Below are 19,031 nucleotides of genomic sequence, written 5' to 3' on the forward strand. Positions count from 1 at the left end.
TAAAAGTTTAATTAAAAAAATAAAAACTGTTCTCAGCAATTATATTGGTGGTAGTATTATTGGTATTCTGAGTTGATGCATGTAACTTGGGATAAAGCACATGAGTAATTATAGGATATTCTAATTCTATGGCTCCTGTATCCTTGAAAGCCATGATCCTGAGTGAAAATGCTTAGTACACAATACAGGAAAAACCTCTACAATCCTGAATTCGAGTTATTTTTTCTTAGCTCTATCTACTGATACGCCTAGAAAACAAGGACCAACCCAGGAGCAACGAGCATTGCTAGCACACAAATTACGGTTTTCAAAATACCATTTTACACTAAAAGAAACCAGGTTTTCTTAAGAGGAATCTCTGATTGCAGGTCCGGGGGCAAGACACGTACTGGATGAGCCTGGGACGGTGTGTCATGCCAGATAAGGAGGAAGGGGATATCAAAAGGACTCAGAAGCCAACTTGAAGGGACTTCCACCAGCCAAAGGTGGGACATCTTTAAATTTCAAAAAGGGTAATTTCATCAATGGTCAGTGTTGGGAAGTGGGAAGTGAATGATTTCACCATGACTCTCAATGGTGAGAAAAGTCCTGAGCTTTGGTGGATAGAAGTTTTACTTTTTTTCTTTAATTTATGCTTTTTTGGGTTATGAGCATGCTTAGAAAAACCAGCTTAAATCATGGTAAAGACTCAGGCATTTACCCTGTCTTTCCTATATGAATTCTACCACTAGATGAAATATTCAAATATTCCAAGTAATAAATGAAGAGAATGTATCCAGAGGGAAATATCATAGCTGCCCCCCACCCCATACACTACTAACCCTAAAAGTGCCAAAAAGTTGGTGAGAAGATAGCCATGTGTCCACTGCTCAGCCTGATACACTCTATTTCATTGACTGAAGACCTGTAGGTTGTACAAAGAATCATCACTCTAAGTACCGCCAAGAAAACACAACGCTGAGGCTTGGGAATTGAAGATGCATTCCAACTTCAGAGACGTTCAAATGTGACAAAAGCGGCCTTTCATCAATCAAGAATGCCTCCTTCATGTCCTGAAAGTCTTAATTTACTGCTTCTCAATTCTCAGATGTATACACAGAAAGACCAGTTTTATTACCCATCCTGCACCACTAAAAATTCAGGTAAAATAGTACATTATAGCAACAAAAATAAATGTGCACAATTCTCAAAATGTTAAGCAGTGCATGATTTTTACAAAAATCCATTATTTACCGTGACAGGATTGAAGATCACGATCTTATATGGCCTGTAACTTCCCCCTGTGAACATGTCTTCATTCGGATTTTCTAATCACATGTGCTGACATCAGCTCCTGATGACCCACAGAAGCCATTCTTCTGCAGCTGCTTCTCCTCCTGCCGCCCATCATCTTCCACTTTCAGGCCTCAGGCATCCTCAGCAAGGGCAGTGAGGAAAGCATGTACCACCAAAACCAGGTATCGGGGGTCTGCAAGCCTCTGGAATTACATGCAAAATGTTCCATCCACATCTACTTTCTATGGAAATCTGGGATTGCTGGTTAGTTTCCTTTTGAGTGTGGCCTGCCTGCCACCTGCCTGGCTTTGTCAGGTAGGCTGTAATCAATCACGTTTATTATTATTTTTTTTAACATCTTTATTGGCGTATAATTGCTTTACAATGGTGTGTTAGTTTCTGCTTTATAACAAACTGAATCAGCTATACGTATACATACATCCCCATATCCCCTCCCTCTTGCATCTCCCTCCCACCCTCCCTATCCCACCCCTCTAGGTGGTCACAAAGCACCGAGCTGATCTCCCTGTGCTATGTGGCTGCTCCCCACTAGCTATCTCTTTTACGTTTGGTAGTGTATATATGTCAATGCCACTCTCTCACTTCGTCCCAGCTTACCCTTCCCCCTCCCCGTGTCCTCAAATCCATTCTCTACGTCTGCGTCTTTATTCCTGTCCTGCCCCTAGGTTCTTCAGAACCTTTTTTTTTTTTTTTTTGATTCCATTATGTTAGCATACGGTATTTTTCTCTTTCTTTCTACAGCTCACTACAAATAACTCAATTTTGTTTCTTTTTATGGCTGAGTAATATTCCATTGTATATATGTGTCACATCTTCTTGATCCATTCATCTGTCGATGGACACGTAGGTTGCTTCCATGTCCTGGCTATTGTAAATAGAGCTGCAATGAACTTTGTGGTACATGACTCTTTTTGAATTATGGTTTTCTCAGGGTATATGCCCAGTAGTGGGATTGCTGGCTCATATGGTAGTTCTATTTTTAGTTTTTTTTTTAAGGCACCTCCATACTGTTCTCCATAGTGGTGGCATCAATTTACATTCCCACCAACAGTGCAAGAGGGTTCCCTTTTCTCCACACCCTCTCCAGCATTTACTGTTTGTAGATTTTTTGATGACGGCCATTCTGACTGGTGTGAGATGATACCTCATTGTAGTTTAATCATGATTATTTTCTAAGATGCTTTTTCTTAAGTAAACATTTTGGTCAGAGGTTCACCTGTTGCGAATTGAACAACTTGATTCCAATCCTGAGTAAGGCGAGGGCAAGGGAGTGTCATGGTGAGATAAATGGCCTTGGGTGCTTGGGGGGTGCAGGTGGGGGTAGGGGGAATAAACAGTGAGGTCTCAGTTCACCTGAGGGTAACAGAAAGCCCTGATGCTAGTCAGCTGTGAGGCCCAGGACTGATGTCATGGTAGGCATGTCCTCTGGGGAATAAACTACTGAAAAGTCTATAATACTAGCACCCATTGCTACTCTATGTAAGAAAACATGCAAGTGGTACGGAGTCGATACACACAGATAAACTAGGACAAGTACAACACACGTCTCTAACCCACGATCCTACGCTGGCATCAGCAAACTGGCCCACGGGCCACACCTGGCCTGTCATCTGTTTTTGTACAATCTGTGTAAAATAGATTTTACGTTTTAAATGTTTTTAAAAAATCAAAAATGACTATGGTGTGGCACATGAAAATTGAACGAAATTCAAATCTGTGTCCACACATAAGGTTTTACCGGAACACAGTCGTGCCCACTGGTTACATATCATCGATGGCTGCCTCTGTATTACACAATGGCAGAGTTTCAACAGAGAGAGTACGGCCTACAGAGCCTAAAACATTTACTTATTTCTGGCCATTTACTGAAAACGTTTTCTAACCCTTGCCTCAGAGCTCAGGTTTAGCAAGCTCTCTGATAACTTTTTCATAAATAGAAGATAAAATCTGGATGTAGAGCTGCAAAACATTCCATATTTATTACTCCGTTTATTGTAACTTTCAAAGCTGGGGTACCAGACATGCACAAGAATGCGAAATAGGAACCCAGATGGACAGTCTAATGTTTCTCGTTTGCTATTTCTCACTTTGCAAATTCCCTACATGGCGTGCATGCAAGGAGAGGAAAAACAACAATTACCCACCATGCTAGATTTAAAAGCATTTAATGACATAGCATATATTTAACAGAGAGGGCAAAAGTCGAGAGGTACAGGTCATAACGACTGAGCACCGGGCCTGAGTGACCACCTCCCTGCTCAGGCCCAGCCTCTGGAGTTCATTCCTATCAATGCCATTTTGATTGTGCAGTAAGATGAAAATTTGTCATTACAATCGTTACAGTGACAGAGAAATGCACACTATGTATCAAATAGCAAGGTAATGAAGCAAATTATAACACAGTGTGGCAACGCACAAGCAAGTAACCATTAGGGTAACAGGACTTTGTCCAGTAAATGCTTCAGTTCCACTTGTACACTTACCAATGATTTAAAGGGTTTATTATACATCTAGTTTTATTATACTTTGTACTAGAATTATCTCAAACATACAATATAATGTATTTCAGCAAAAAAAAAAAAAAAAAAGAAATTACAGATTATTTAAAACAGTATCAGTTTTCTATTCCTTCTTGGATCCCGACATTCTTAACCGTCGTCCAGGTTGATGCAGAAGAGCCGCATGTCGTGTGTTAGTAAGTGATGCCAGATACAAATGGTTTGGTCTGTAGAGTTAACAATGGAGCTGCACTGTGGCTGCAGCGAGATCATAATACACAATCTGTTTATTCCAGGTTAGACCCATCGTGGGCACTTCTAATAGTCAAGACTCAAGGTAACCACTGGAAGTAAATGGAAGAGAATGGTGTTGGGAACTTGGTACATTTTGTCTGTGGTGAGCACAGGAAATACTGTTTAAGCACCGCTGCCTTGCATACCAACAGCACTAGAGGCGGGTTATTTCCAACACAGCCTCACAAAATTGAGGAACAGTTTAAATATTGAGATCTAATCTATATAATTTCGTTTAAAAAAATCTGGTCTTCCCTCTGCACCTCAAGCTTTTTTGTAACTTGGAGATAAAGTGTTTAGGTGTATTTTCCCCACCCCACCCCCCCGAGAAATGCTCTATAAATTAAAAGGAAAAAATCAACCACATTGAGGAACATTTAGGCACAGAGAGTAATGTGTTGGTTCTGAGCTTGCATGCTGGAATTTCACTGAAAAGGTTAAGAGAAGGGCAGGAGGTGACGGAAAGGAGTTCACTTCTTTTTGCCAAAAAGGCTGAACCTCTTTTCTTTGTCTTTCTCTTTGTCCTTCTCCCGTTTGCCGGGACTGGACTCGCTGGTGATGGTGACAACGCTGGTGGGCAAGGTCTGAGCCCGGCTGGATGCTGGCGTGCTCTGGGTGCTGGCGGACACCTCGTGTTTATCGGAGGAGATGGCAGAGGAGATGGCCTGGATCCATGTGTTCATTTCCTCCTGGATGAAGGAGGGGACACAGGTGAGACTCAACTAAGAGGGATGGGCACGAGATGCTCTTCAGTCCCCCTGGGTGACTGTGTGAGCCTCTGGGGGCTGGAAGGCTTGGGAACGGTGTGTCTGCCTGAGAGGGGAAAGCAGTTCCCAAACGAACCTCTGCTTTGTCAGGACAGGAGTGAACATGATTGAACGCTCACCAGAATTCGGTTTACGGTACCTGAAGGTCCTCACTCTAGTATGTGGCCCTAACAAATGTGGACGAGCTGGAAGACGGGTCTACAGTAGGGTGTCAGGTCCCACCCTAGAAGGTGCTTTTTCTTTTCCTTTTTTAAACTGAAATATATTTGACCCATAACATTGTATAAATTTAACAGAAGTTGCTTTTTTCGAATGTAAAGCCCTGCATACGTGTTGTTTTCCCATCGGCCGACCCTCTCTCCTCTCAAGGAGGAGCACAGCCATGCAATGGTTGGTTAAAGGCAGCGGGGCGCAGTGGGTGCAACGGGGAGGCTCCTGGCTGGGCTGCAGGATCCACACCCAGTGCTGGGACCTGCTCCCTGTGCTTCACCCACAGGTCTCCTCCGCGGACTTCAAGGGACCCTGCGCTAGCTCTCCTGCCGCGGCGGGAGGACAGCGAGATGACATCCACTGCCTCTGAAAAGATACAGGAGAACCGAACACCTGCCAGCTTCATGACCGTGGAGGCCAGAGGACAGAAGCCACCACTGGGTCATTACTTATGTGAAGAACACCATAAATAAAGCTCTTCGGGCCACCAACACTTGCAAACTTCTAAGTATTTGAAAAAAAATGAAACTTAGAAACTTACATCGTCTTTGGCTTGGAAGAGGTACTCATTGCCGTCATTTAGTCTGTAATTTGAAAGAAGAAACTCAGTCACAATATAACTTAAGGAAAAAAAAAAAAAAATCCCCCAACTCTCATGTGGGATACAAGCAAGCCGCAGGAATCACACCAGAAATGCCCGTGAGAACCCTGCACACGTCGCCCACCGTGCCGGGGGGCCTGCACGGGCCCAGCAGCCGCACCCCGGGGCATCAAGAAGCCATATAATTGGGCCAATATGCACAGGTAACATGGGTGTTTCAATCACTGGAAGGATCCAAAAAGCTCCGAACATGTCAACACCTGGATCTGTTGTGGCAAAGACCACTGGGATGACCGATCACTGCTCTAAACTGAACACAGAAGAAAGCTCTTTAAAACTCACGGGTCCTCCTGAAATTCTGCCACTGGACTTACATCCCCCACATTAACAAATACCAGGCTTTCTGAACTGACACCCAGAAAAGTTCTCCTAGACTTCTCTTCTTATACACCTCTCAGAACAAAAGAAACTGCCCTGGCCGGGCTATCACTGTGACAAGGAGAGGACGCTGGCTGGGAGGGCCCCTCCTTCTCTGCTGCGTCCAGAGGAAGCGGGTGTTGCCGGTGCAGAGGAGGTAAATGCCCTCTGCCGATATCCCGACGCTCTGAAGCCGCATCAAGGAAGTACAAAGTGGGCGTGCAGCCAGGGTGGGTGCCAGGCTGGCCGCGCCTGGTCTTACAGTGTGTAAAGCGTCTCAGGTCCCTGGGGCCTGCCTCCAGTGCCCGTCCAGGGCTCAAAGAATCACCCCATTTGAACTGCTCTCGTTTGCGGTCCTTGGCCTCGTCCAGCTGGCATGAGACTCACGTGTAACTGAGGACCAAAGTTTGCTTTTCAAATCCCAAAGCAACAGATCAAGTTAGTATCAGACTAAGTATCGTCCTAACCACTAACATGTTTGCTTTTCACGCTTTTAAAAGAAAAACGGATTTTTCTGCCCATTCCCAAGTACAAGCAGAACTTCAGAGCTTGGATCCACTCTGCTGGGAGTCGTACGTGTTGTACAGGGTAGAGACATTTGGAACTGAATGGTTCCAGAGGCATCTGGAACATCCGCTGGGTGAGTCAGGGGAGCACCCGCCCCTTCCTGTTTGTCTCCACCTGGCTCCGGGATGACTCACTTGACCCATCTCCAGATAAGTCATGAGCAAAGAACAGCATCTCCTGGGTCTGGATTAGCTGCAAAGACGGGGAAACTATTTTTCTAAGCTCCGCTTAAACTGTGAAAAGTGACTAGCTCACCTTGTCTCAGGAAACACTAAGTTCCAGCTTTTAAAAAGGAAAGCTCCTTTTCTTCCATGTTCAGTTGTGCCGTTAACCGGCCACCGAGCCCAGAGAGCCTAACCAAGACGTGTGCCTATCCAGTTTGTCACTTTGTCGGTGATTTTTTAAACGGCAGAGGAGAGGAATCAACTGATCACAGCATCTATCTAAGAAAACCAACCCCCAGAGTGAAAATAAACACACACCCACTCTCTGGCAACGCTCACCTTAGCTTGAACACGTGCTTCTTCTTTTTGTAATCAAGGGCCACTTCACAGATGGCTTCTTTCAAACTCACAGGGACCTCACTGTGGTAGGGAATTCCGGAAGCAGCTGTCTTTGCATCTTTGTAGAAACCCATTTCTTGGTTATTTATGACACAGTAAACATTGTGCCAGGACCTGAGCAGTAAAAAAAAAAAGGAACTTCAAGTTTCTGCTCCACACTCCCCTCAAGAACTAAGGGTCTGATTAACACGAAAACGATCCTCACACAACATGGCATGATCCCCTGTTAAAGGCCCTTCCTAAATCCTGCTAAAAATACGCAATGGAACAGAATTCCTCTGTGGACTCCCAAGACAAGACACGTACTGCTAGTGGCAGGTTTTTGAGGGCCACTTCTCACTTTGAGTTTGAAGAAAACCACAGTGCCCTCTTTCATTAAATAAAGGTACTCTTGGCTCTGACGGGAAAGACTTTTGCTGGTGTTTGGTACACTCGTGTGGTAACAGGGTACAGGCCAAGCTCCTTACTGGAAACATGCCTGTCCTTAAGCAGCTCTTCCACCTCAGCTTCATTCTGTAATGAAGTGGCCTGGCTACGTGACAGGGAGGGGGAGGCAGACCCAGGGCCACTAGCACTTATGGTACACTGGCTGAATTAGAAAAAGGTAGCCTTTCCCCCAGGGTATGGCAAACTGTCCTAATATACTGCCTTTATTAGAACAAGACACTTTACTGCCACCTGCCTGTATTAACAAATAAATCTATAATGTCCCCAATGTGGATGGCAGCTCTTAGATGGGATTCCCTTGTACAGTGTACAACCTGTACAACTGTACATGGTGGTTCCAGGCAGTTTGGTTTACTGGTTAAGCACACAGGCTGTGGAGTCAGATGAGTTTTACCCTAGCTGTGCCATTTACTAAGTTACTACACAGAGTGAGCTTTCTTAACCTCCCAGAGCCTCAGTTTCTTCATTTGTAAAATGGAGATAATACAAGTAGGGCTACTGGGAGATAACAAGTATAAAGACTGATATGGCGATAAGGTAGGGGAAATGGTGAATGTCTTAAAACATCCCCCAGGAGGGAAACAACAGTGAAATCATTTCACTCTAGGGAAGACTCCCCCCCCCCCCCTCAATCTAGCAATATTCCTTCTCAGGAGGAACTACTAAGGCCTCTTCTTGCTGTTCCCACACACACTTAACTCTTCCTTCTCTCGGTGAATAAAAAAAGCACACTACTCCCACTTCCCAACGTCAGTCCCGAGAAGGATGTAATGCCCGGGAAGCTATAGAACAAATCAGCCACATAAACACACACTCCCCTTTCGATCAAGAGTGGCCCACCTCCACCTCTTAATGGGCCGACTTCCCCCGGGACTGCCTCAGCCTCTGTGCTGTTACCTGCTTGAGGCCTTCTTATTGTGGGCCTCCCACTCGTGCTTCCGATTCAGGAAGCCTTCCATCTGGGCCAAAGGCGTCTCCTGGGTCCTGGCCGGCAAGGTGGCAGCGCTCTGGGCCGGGAGGGCAGTCTTGGCTTTGCGCTCGGAGGTGGGAGAGGGGATGGGGCTGGACTCTTTCGAGCTTGTCCTCTGTTCTGCAGCGCCATTGACCATTTCGCTCGTGTCCACCATTTCTGCCATCTAGGGACAGCGGAGAGGCCGTTCAGCTAACCCCGTGAGCCCCGGGGGTGACCACATACGCTCTGACTCGCACACGTGGCTGTGTATAAATGCCTGGCACAGATCGAGGCAGTACAGTAAAACCATTGCACATCCCACAAAGCCAGCTGGACACCAAGGACATTAGAAGGTGGGAATGGATTAATACCCGCCCGTTTACGGGGAAATGAGAAAAGCGAAATGCCAGGATGAGTTTTACTGCACTCTGTTCCTCTGATCAATCCATTTTCTCTAATAGAACTCAGATCATTTCCTCTTATGGTTACTTTAAAACAAAAGGACAACAGTTAACAATCACACATATTAAATATGAGAGAGTAGACGTTATACAGCAGCCACCTTACAACCAAGGACGCCACCAGAAGGGCTGGAAGTTGAAGCGAAAGGGCATTCACAAACAGATGGATAGACAACTCTATCAGTACTACACGGCATTCCCCCAAAGTCAGACAAGAAAGACCTTTGGTTTCTGAAAATGCTCTTCGGCTCTCCTCCCACCACCCCTTGACACATCGTCATAAACACATGCAGAAATTAGGACGGCAATCATGCATTTCACATCTACCATCCCCGTTAGACTTTGGAACTTAAGAGCTGGAAGGAAATGAGGCAAGTCAACGAACATCAATTTAACCACATCTGCCGAAGTTGTATCGTGAGTGGGTTGTAGTTTGTGTTAAAGGAGCTGGAAAAGCCAATCACAGTCACTCAACACCACACAGCTATTTACCCCCAAACAAAGACAGAACCAGGGCCTTCCCCATCACGTGCTGGTTGATCACGGTGCCTTGCTGCACTGAGACGAGGAAGCCCAGACAGCCAGGCTTCCAGCGGCTCTGACCCTTCGGGCTGGAGACGTCTTCGGGAGCTGTTCCTTCCCAAGCTCATTTATATTGTAACCCTCATGGCTTTTCGGCTTGGGAAATGCAGTAGGGTCTCCATTCATTATCGCTTTCAGCCTGTGTGCCATCAACTGTGTACCATGAACTGAAGCGGTCCCTGGCTGATACGCCCAGGGTGTGGGATTAGCGAGTTACTAAAGCTGGGTGTGGCTGATGCTTTAGTGGATTACAGACAACCTGCACCCTTCATACACGGACAAACATGGAGGTGTCAACGGCACGCTCATTAGATACGTCCCCCACCTCTGCTGCCCAGAACCAGGTGACAGCAAAATTAGCAGCAACAACCTCAACAGGATCAAGGGGCGACTGCCTACCACCGCTTGAACATTCGATATGTCAACTCCCAGGAACTGGGATGTCTCTGTTGGGCCTTATCTAAGTGGTGGGCTGGGAGTCAAGTTTATACTCTGTCTATACAAACGATCACTGTCTGCAGCGGGGGGTTAAGGTAAGACTAGAGGCTACGCACTTGAAGGGTGTCTGTGATTAGAACCCTTTATCCACACAGCAACGTGGAAAAAGGATTCTTAGGGTAGAAAGGCACAGGGAGGAGATGCACGGTGATTATCCTGGCCTTGCAAGTGACAGCCTGTCGACCAGTGCTTATAAGAAATATGCTATTTAAATCTCTCTCTTGCCTTTCCCTTTTAAAGGAGAGACAAGGGGGAAATAGTAACCAAAAAAACAAAACCCCCGAGTCAAAAGTAAGTGAGTGGATTTTAAGGTTGACACATCTGTTCTAGTGTGAGATTTCAGGAAACTTCTGGTTGGGAGGAAGTATGAGATCGGTCTGGAAGGCCTGTGCCAGGCATGAGTCCAGGGAGACATGGGGTTAGTGTCTATAGAAACCAGGTTAAACAAAAAAAAATTAGTGCTGCAGGTGTGACTCAAAAACTGCTAGTGACAGCAGTGACCTGGATAGAGGAATGTTTACTGGAAAAAGGCTAAAATTTATCACACTTGGTCAAACTTCAAGGTAGGTGACGGCCAGGGGAAGCCCCTTCTGGGGGAAGTTCTGCAGCAAAAATTTTTTTCTTTAGAGTTAGAAGGAAAGAGAAAACCCCAAACCAGTATGCAGAGATAATTAATGTTTATGCAAATGAATCACTAACCAAGAAAACAAGGAAAATAAAAGGAACAAAATGAATTTTAATGGACATGTGCTTAAGCATGCCAACAGACAACACGCCACTAGAGACAAACATCAAAAGCAAATCGTAGTGCTGTGACCAAACTGGGTACATGTGGATACACCCCTACCCCCACCCCACGTTGCTTCTCTTTAGCGATTAGTGGCTGCGTACACCTGAGAATATTTCAATCAGGAGGTGAACATAAATGCAACGTGACAACTAGTAGCACAAGGGACACCTGATTGGTTTTCTAAGTGCAAGAAGCAACACTATTTTCAAGTTCATTAACTTGAGTCTCTGCACCGTAACTCAGAAGAATGAAAAGAGCTTTTCTTCTTCTGATACAATCCAATTACAATTAAAAATTTGTCTGGCAAGCTACAATTTAAAAATCTAGATAAAAATAGGCATGAGAACAAATGCCAAAAGCATCACAGCACTCCTTTCCTGTGTGCTTATGTGGCTTTGTTTTGTTTTTGGTCTTCTGAATACGAAAGGCATAAAATTGGGTATTAGTCCTCATGATACAAAATTTAAACATATATATATGGGCACACCACATATATACATATAGATCAATGACACATATCATTTGGAGCCAGAAACACACGTCAGGGCTCCCTAATCACCAAAGATGAAGCAGTAGTTTCTTTTCTAAAATGAATTTTGGTGTGTTTTTAAGGCAGAGACCCAATAATGGTGCATACTACTCCCAGAACATAAGAAGCTTGGCATCTATCTATATACCCATCTACGGTCGCAAGTAGATAGATATGTACATAGAAATGAGGAAACAACAAACAAGATGCTATATGATGTTATCCTGACAAAAGAAAAAAAAAAGACATGCATCATGAAATGAAAAGACAAATTAGACTTAACTCATGGAGAACACATATCAAAACAGGTTTTCTGATTCCACTAACATCTAAATATGGCAAATGAGCAAGTGAATGTCTCACAAGGCTTTGATGTAATATGGGCTTGGTTTGGTGAACAGAATTTCTGTTAAGACATTTTCAAATCCCTGCTGGTGGTCTGATAAATGTCATCCTAAACGACTCTTTATTAGAGAGCGTCACAAAAGGTCAGAAGAAAACGAAAAATGAATCAGAAGATCGATACAAGACATACAACGGAGTTTCTGTCTACAGAGACACTGAAGGACTTCTGGAGCCTGGAGGCAGGCAACACCTCCTGGGGTGGTTCCCCCAAGTGCGTCGTTCAAGTAATCAGGGTGAACCAGAATGGCTTTTGTTCCATGTGTTTGAAAAATTTAAACAGTTTGACACCCTGAAGTCATCAACTGAACGGAGAGGCGTGGAAGTCTGGTAGGCAGGCTTCCCCAACGGGCCGAGAAGCGCTGCCACACCTGCCACATCCCACGTCCCGGCGGTGCCAACAGTGACCCAGACAGAGGTGGTGGCAGCAGTCAGTGGGCCCCTGACTCCTGAGGCTGGTTGCATTATCTGCTGCAAGCGAGCCTACAATTCTCAGTTCAGGACTTGGCAGAAAAAAATAAAGAGAGGACCTGGTTTGTAAAAAAGTAATAAATGATCCGAGGGTCTCAAAACCGTTCAGATTCTGCGCCTAAAGTTTAAAAAACCCTCCCAAGTAGATTCAACTTTTTTTTTTTTTTAATCATTTTCAATAAATGAATGCATCCTTCATGGAATGTTACACAGCTGACTCTACGTTTTAATCTTAGTACTGGAAGTCTCCCTCCTCAATTCCTAGTGAACTATTGCAGGTTAATAACTCTGTAAAGGGGGCTACGTATAGTGCAGGACTGCACCCTGTTAGTATAACTGGATGTGTCATACCTGTCAGATTCTAGTTTTCTTCTTCATTTTGCTGTAATCTCATTTAATTTCAATTACTCACGTAAGGCTTTCGCTGCAAAATCTTAATAAAGTAAAAAGCTCACGATAAATAAACAAAAAATACGTATGTTGCTTTCAGGCAACTGAGCATCCATCAGTTAAAAAACTCAAATAAACATGAATTAAATGCAAACAAATATGAAACCAAGGAAGGCTATGAATTAAGTAAAATTTTTAACACTGTGGGTGAAGTGGAAGCCAAAAGGTCAAACCAACAGGATTTGGAAAGAGTGGTTCTTGACAAATGGTAGCGAACTTCACAGTCCAGACCACGGCTGGTCACTGGCTGTCCGTCTGCTATTAAAGTTTTTGTAGTTTTGGTAGGTTTGAGAGCGGTAACTAACCCGTGGAGATCCCTGTTCAGCCGGCAAACCATTCTGGGAAACTTGCTCTCCTTTTGAAGTATCCCTGTTGGGGAAGGGGGAGAAAGAAGACAGAGGAGAGAAGAGGAGGAAAGGGGGAAGGAGGGAGGGGAGGGGGGAAGAAAAGAGGAGGAGAAAGAGAAGAAGACGGGGGAGAACACAAGTCAACTTTATTAGAGCCCCTGTCTCAGGAAAACATATGCACCCCTCTTTCACATGACGTGATTTCTTTCTAAAAACTCTTTAAGTGTTTCAAATTGACTCTAGATAGAGAGTAAGACCACAGGCATCCCTGCCCATAAAGGTGGCATTCAGCGTTGTCATGGAGCTTGGACCCCAGCTAAATAATCAGCCTTTCAGAAATACAGAGTAATTTCTGCCCTTTGTGTGAAAGTCACCCAGAACTTTCAGAAAGCATCACCACACAATCACTGGCCTGAAATCTGGGTAGTTCACTCCATCCATTTACTCATGTGGAAATTCTAAGTGTGTGTGTGTGTGTGTGTGTGTGTGTGTGTGTGTACACACACATGTGCACAGCAGAGATGGCTGCTGTCGACATTCCACTTCCGCTACCAACATAGCAACGTGAGAATGTGGACAAGTCACTGTCCTCAAATATTATCCAGGGGTGACTGTACAGAGAGAGTCTCAGGAGTCTTCGGAAGTGACTAACAGGAAGGGCACATCAGCACGGGCTTGGAAAGTGTGCTCCCTAAACCTCTCTCGTCACTGAATCTGAGACTGAAGTGGGCAGGCTGCCCCGTGACTCACCACTGCTGCTGGGACTCGGTCTCCTCGGAAACCTTCGAGCTCGGCTCAGGAGAAGGCGGCCGCCTCTTCCTCTCCTCTTCCTCTTGCTGTCTGCGCACTTCCAGTAGCTCCAACTGAGGGAGAATATGCCGATGTGTGGCAGAGCCCCGGACTCTGCCTCTTTTAAGGAGAGGGCTCCAGGCAAACCCTCCTCTCTGAGCGGTCTACGCTGGATCACGCGGGACAACCAGAAGCTCTAACATCCTAAGCAAAATCTCGTTAAGGTCGTAAGAACTGCAGCTACAACCTCAAACCACAGGAAACAGAGGTCTGAGTGATGAAACAGATCCATTCTATGGGCTGGCAGAAGCCCTGTGAGTTGTGTGTGCCCCTGGGAGATCGGGTTTAGTTTCTAAATGAACTCTGCAGCTCTCAACTTTGCTGAGGAAGAAAGCACCTGAGCATGAGGGTCCGTGCTGGACTTCTCATCAGAGATCAGACAAACACCACTGAGTTAGAGCTGCAATAATTCCCACAGAGGCTTCTTGTGCTGCGGTAGGGATTCAGGTTCAGCCAAGCCCCAATAACACATTAAAAAAAGCCACGAAACAGACTAACTGGAACTAAGCCATTTCATGAGCAATATGCATGTACCAGAAGTATTCCGTTTTAACACACGTGTACAGGTACATTTTAGATGCCCACAACTGTAGAAATCGGGAAGCACACCATAAAGAATCAGCTTTCCACCAGGAGTGCAAGTGTCTTGGGAGAGAAAACACCAGTGAGCAAGGCCTATTCTAAGGCCTTTATTTTGGCAGAAGAGATTACCAGGACTGGGGAGAGTTTTCAGGGGTCTAAGATCGAGCTACTAGTGCTTGATGGGAATTCTAATCCTGAAATCGGAAGAAAACTGTAAGGCTATGCTCCACGGCTTCTGTGAGATACAGGAAGAAAAGTAGATCAAAAGAGAAAAGCAAATCCCAATCGATCAATTCCCAGACGGGAAGTGACCACAGACCTAGGTGCCCAGCAAGTGGTTGAGGGGGCAGGAGCCCTGGACCATCTCCCCATGTCCTGTACCAAGAGAAACACCAACTCCAGGAAGATCCTTACTGCTTTTAAAATCAGAGCAATGACCTGAGCTCCCTAGCCTAGGAGGTGAGCAGGAAGGAGAGGCTGCCCACGGGAACCACGGCAGAGCACCCCGGCTCCCAGGGCCCACTTACTGTCGTCAGCCTTTCCAGGGCGGAGAACCTCTCGTCCCAGGTCGCTGCAGACTTTTCAAAAGCCTCGTGGCGCTTGATGAGCTTCTCCACCTCGTCCACGCTCTGGCCTATTTCTCGGCTGGAGAGGTAGGGCTCCTGTCCGAGCAGCCAGGCCTCGGCCACACTGGCGTCCCTTGAGAACTGATGGACCTCCAAGACTGCACAGGGAGCCAAGAGTGAGTGTGGAGGGCAGGGTGACTCGGCAGCTCGGGGTGGCGCTGCCCTCTGCTGGCAGCTGCCGGCACAACCAGCTTACAGTCTAGTCTAGACCTGCGCTGTCCACATAAACGTCATGTGAGCCACACGTGTACAACTTTAACCTTCCCAGCAGCCGCATTAAAAACAGGTGAAGTTGATTTCAAATGCATATTTTAGACCACCTGATATAACTGTTATTTCAACACGTAATCAGTATAAAAGTTAACTGAGTTGTGTTACATCTTTTTTTTCTTCTGTCTTTGAAATCCGACATGTATTTTATACTTGGAGCACATCTTAATTTGGACCAGCCATGTTGCAAGTTCTGAAGAGCCCCATGTGGGCAGTGGCTACTATACGGCCATGCAGGGCCAGGAGGTATGCTCTGCTCACTCAGCCCTACTTCAGTGAGGTAAGCCTCAGAGCCCTGAAGAACTCACAATCTACCTATAACCAGATTACTCTTGATGGGAGAGCCATTCACCAATCACCCTTTCTCGGGTGGAAGTGCTATGTTTTACTTTGGGGGGTTGAGAGGCAGGGAAGGATCTGGAGGCAGTATGGAAAGTAGGGACAGTATGGGCTAAGGCTTCTGCTTTATTCGTTCTGTCCCTCCACACGTGAGGAAACACAGCATGACCTCCACCCACCGCAGCTGTGAGAAGGCAGGCCAGATCTCCGCTCTGCCTGCACTATGGCTGGCATTTTCATTATACCTTAAGCAGCAAAGGTTGGGGTCATTCAGGTAAGAAATCAAGACTGCGGGCAGCACTGGTGTCACCCTGGCGGCCTCCAACACGGCACAAGAAGATGCCCCCACTGCTTGAGAGACTTGTCACCTCATCAGGAGTGCCCAGCATGCACCCTGGTGCCTAGTTCACAGTGGAGTGTAATCTGGGTTCTGCTGAACTGAACTGAACCGAACCTGCCCTGGGAGCTGGCAAAATTTACAGACCAAATCCTCATCCAAAGAATGATCAAAAGTGGGATTTCTTTTTCAAAAGAATTGAGATGCCTCCACTAGGTCTCTTACACACCTTTCAGAAAAGGCCCCTTGGATTCTGCTTCTAGAGAGCACTCCTGGTGCCTGAGAGTAAGGTTATATAATATAATATAAGGACAGAGCCCGGAGCCCCAAACACAGAATGGCAAAGTATGGTAAATAATGCTTCAGTTGGGCTACCTTTGCAGTTCATACCAATCATAAATGCTATTCCCAATACTGTATATTATAAACTCTGTGTTAGCTCACATATTCCCTTTATAAAATGAGATTAAAAATAGAATCTACCTCAGAGGGTTATTGTGGGAAGTCAATAAAGAAAAACATATAAAACACTTAGAATAATGCCTGGTTCATGGCAAAATCTTTATCGTTGTTAGCTTTCATAAGACCTAACAAGCCAACTTTCCATCTTCTTGACTCCACAGTAACAATTCTTCTTTAAGATAACTGGAGGAGAAGGGGCTCCTGTCTGCACTCTCCCAGAGGGATGCCACATCCTGTCGTCCCCATACTGTTCCTACACACTCAGACCCCGCTCACAACACTGAGGTCAATCATGAGATGAAAGATAATGAATATGTCACAGGGAACTACTTAAAAATACTTATTAGCAGGAAATGGTGAAATAGGACATTAAAAAAGCAGCATTCAGAAAGACTCCAAAAATCATTAAGAGATAACATCATATCAAATCAATTAAAGCAGGTAAATAAACCGGCTTGCTTTCAGTGGGGACCCAAAAAGAGCAGAGAGATTAGGTACATCCTTACTCAGTCTTAACCATTCCCATCGGTCTTCCCACTTGTCAATCATTTCTTTCCTCTTTTCCGTCAACTGCAGTAACTTCTCCTTGATCTGTGAGAAGAGAGGACCCCAAGGACATCTTAATAGAGTAGATCACATCCTCCTAGTCTGCCCCTTGATGGGCCGCTTCATATAAGAAAAACACTTTTTATGTAGAGACCACCACTAAGGCAGGAAAGATCTAAGGACTGCTCAGTCGATCTGCATACTGGGAGAGGAGAGAAAAGCAAGGCGACGTTCCTTCCAGAAGGGGCTGGGAGGAAGGCCGGGCTCCACCCAAAGCTGCTGTGTCGTGAGGAGGCCTGCAATGCACTGAGACCCCTCCAGACTCCGGGGCTTGCTGTGGTGAAGACACTCAAGTTAAGAGTGGGGGGCGGCGAGAGGGGCAAAGCCCTGAGCTCTCGGAGGCCTCACACTGATAACCACTCACCTCTGTGTCACCAGCCTCCCAACTCGACTTAGCAACCATCCACTAAAGAGCAAACAGATCTAGGGCACAGGTGACAGAGAAGGGGTGGCACCTTCGAGAACTGATGGAGGAGGTGAGAGAGGACGAACCCTTGACCAGAGGCCCTCAAAAATTGTCTTCTGTGCCATGGATTGATTGGCTCTACACCTAGAGACTTGCCTGTCTTATTCTATACATACAGGAAAGAAGCAAGGAGCTCTGAAACACATATAAGTGTGTGCATGTGTGTGTGTGTGAATGTAAGCACAGATTTCTGTGTGTGTGTGTCTATATATGCCCACACACACATACACACACAAGTGTGTATACTCATACGCTCACAAGAGTGAGTCACTGTACATCTGAACACCAGCTGCGCTCACCCCAGAGGCCCCAAAGCGAAGCGGCATCCTACCTCCTCTGATGCGTAGTGCTTCCTCGCCAGCAGCGATTTCCCAAGTTCAATGCAGGTCGTGAAACTGTCATTACGAGCATCGATTTCAGCTTTGATACCTTGATGATTATTCATTAATAGTTCAACAGAGGACACATCCCTAAAATTACACAAACGATACTTCCTTTAGGAGACCAAGCTTTTCAAATAAACGTGTAGGTTTCAAAACACGTAATTAATTTGAAGGAAACTGGCGGCACAGTATCTGATTCACAGTCTGAGCCCAGGCAGGGTCACTGAGCTGTAGCACAACGATGGTGTAACTCAGGCACAGCTTCACAACCTAACGCTGAGAATACGGCTACTTTTATTTTTGTGTGTGCGCTTAAACAATTTTTCTAGGTGGAGACCAGAAAAACCACTGGATCTCTGTTCAACCTTTTACTTTGAAATGCACTTCAGACTCTTCAAGAAGGTACAGACTCTTCAAGAAGGTACAGGTGTCCCCAGTTGTACCCCAGTGAGTTAGCTGCCCAAGGTTCAGGACGTGTGTGTTCTAAAGAGCAGCAAATACTGTCTCCTTATTTAGACCTGAAGACACACAGAGCAGGAACCAGCCAAGCAATCAGCGACTGGCAGAGCTGTGAGAAGGTCTCATCCATCAAAACCGACTGACTGGGAAGTCCTGACCTAAGGAAACACAACTGCCTCATGTATATAATAACCGTATTTCTTCTTTTGGGGCACAGTCCATTCCTCAGTTACGGTGAGGGCTGGAGCCGGCAGTGGGGAACAGGAGGCTATATATGTGCCTGCTTGTACACCCACTAGCTCCTCTTCACCGCTTTGCATGAAACATGGCCAAAGAGAAGACACAGAACAAATACTAAATACGAATCCCGAGACACCATTAAAGCAGATGCTGAGTGTAAGAGGCACCTTTAGTAATATGTCTGAAAAGGGATAGAGTGGTTTTTGATCTGACAGACATAGAAGAAGAACTCAGAAAAGCCATCTCATGCCAGCGGTGAGGTAGAGCTAG

The 19,031-nt window shown here is 45.7% G+C and overlaps 1 protein-coding gene across 5 annotated transcripts in view; it reads right to left on the reverse strand.

Moving 5' to 3' along the window:
* Nucleotides 1-3,445: 3,445 nt before the first annotated feature.
* Nucleotides 3,446-19,031, reverse strand: part of SPTBN1 (spectrin beta, non-erythrocytic 1) — a 195,803-nt gene continuing 180,217 nt past the window's right edge. For 4 of the 5 annotated variants that reach the window (XM_082357918.1, XM_082357919.1, XM_082357920.1 and 1 more), the window contains 9 exons: nt 18,011-18,149; nt 17,114-17,198; nt 15,101-15,297; nt 13,893-14,005; nt 13,101-13,164; nt 8,558-8,796; nt 7,154-7,327; nt 5,607-5,649; nt 3,446-4,777 (listed from right to left, as the gene is read on the reverse strand). In XM_082357918.1, coding sequence (XP_082214044.1) covers nt 4,559-4,777; nt 5,607-5,649; nt 7,154-7,327; nt 8,558-8,796; nt 13,101-13,164; nt 13,893-14,005; nt 15,101-15,297; nt 17,114-17,198; nt 18,011-18,149 — 1,273 coding nt within the window. In that variant the 3' untranslated portion in view covers nt 3,446-4,558. Of the gene's footprint in view, nt 4,778-5,606; nt 5,650-7,153; nt 7,328-8,557; nt 8,797-10,869; nt 13,165-13,892; nt 14,006-15,100; nt 15,298-17,113; nt 17,199-18,010; nt 18,150-19,031 lie in introns of those variants that run through there. The other variant, XM_082357922.1, reaches the window with a different exon arrangement.

The sequence above is a fragment of the Balaenoptera borealis genome (assembly GCF_965194805.1).
Source record: "Balaenoptera borealis genome assembly, chromosome: 15".
Lineage (NCBI taxonomy): Eukaryota > Metazoa > Chordata > Mammalia > Artiodactyla > Balaenopteridae > Balaenoptera > Balaenoptera borealis.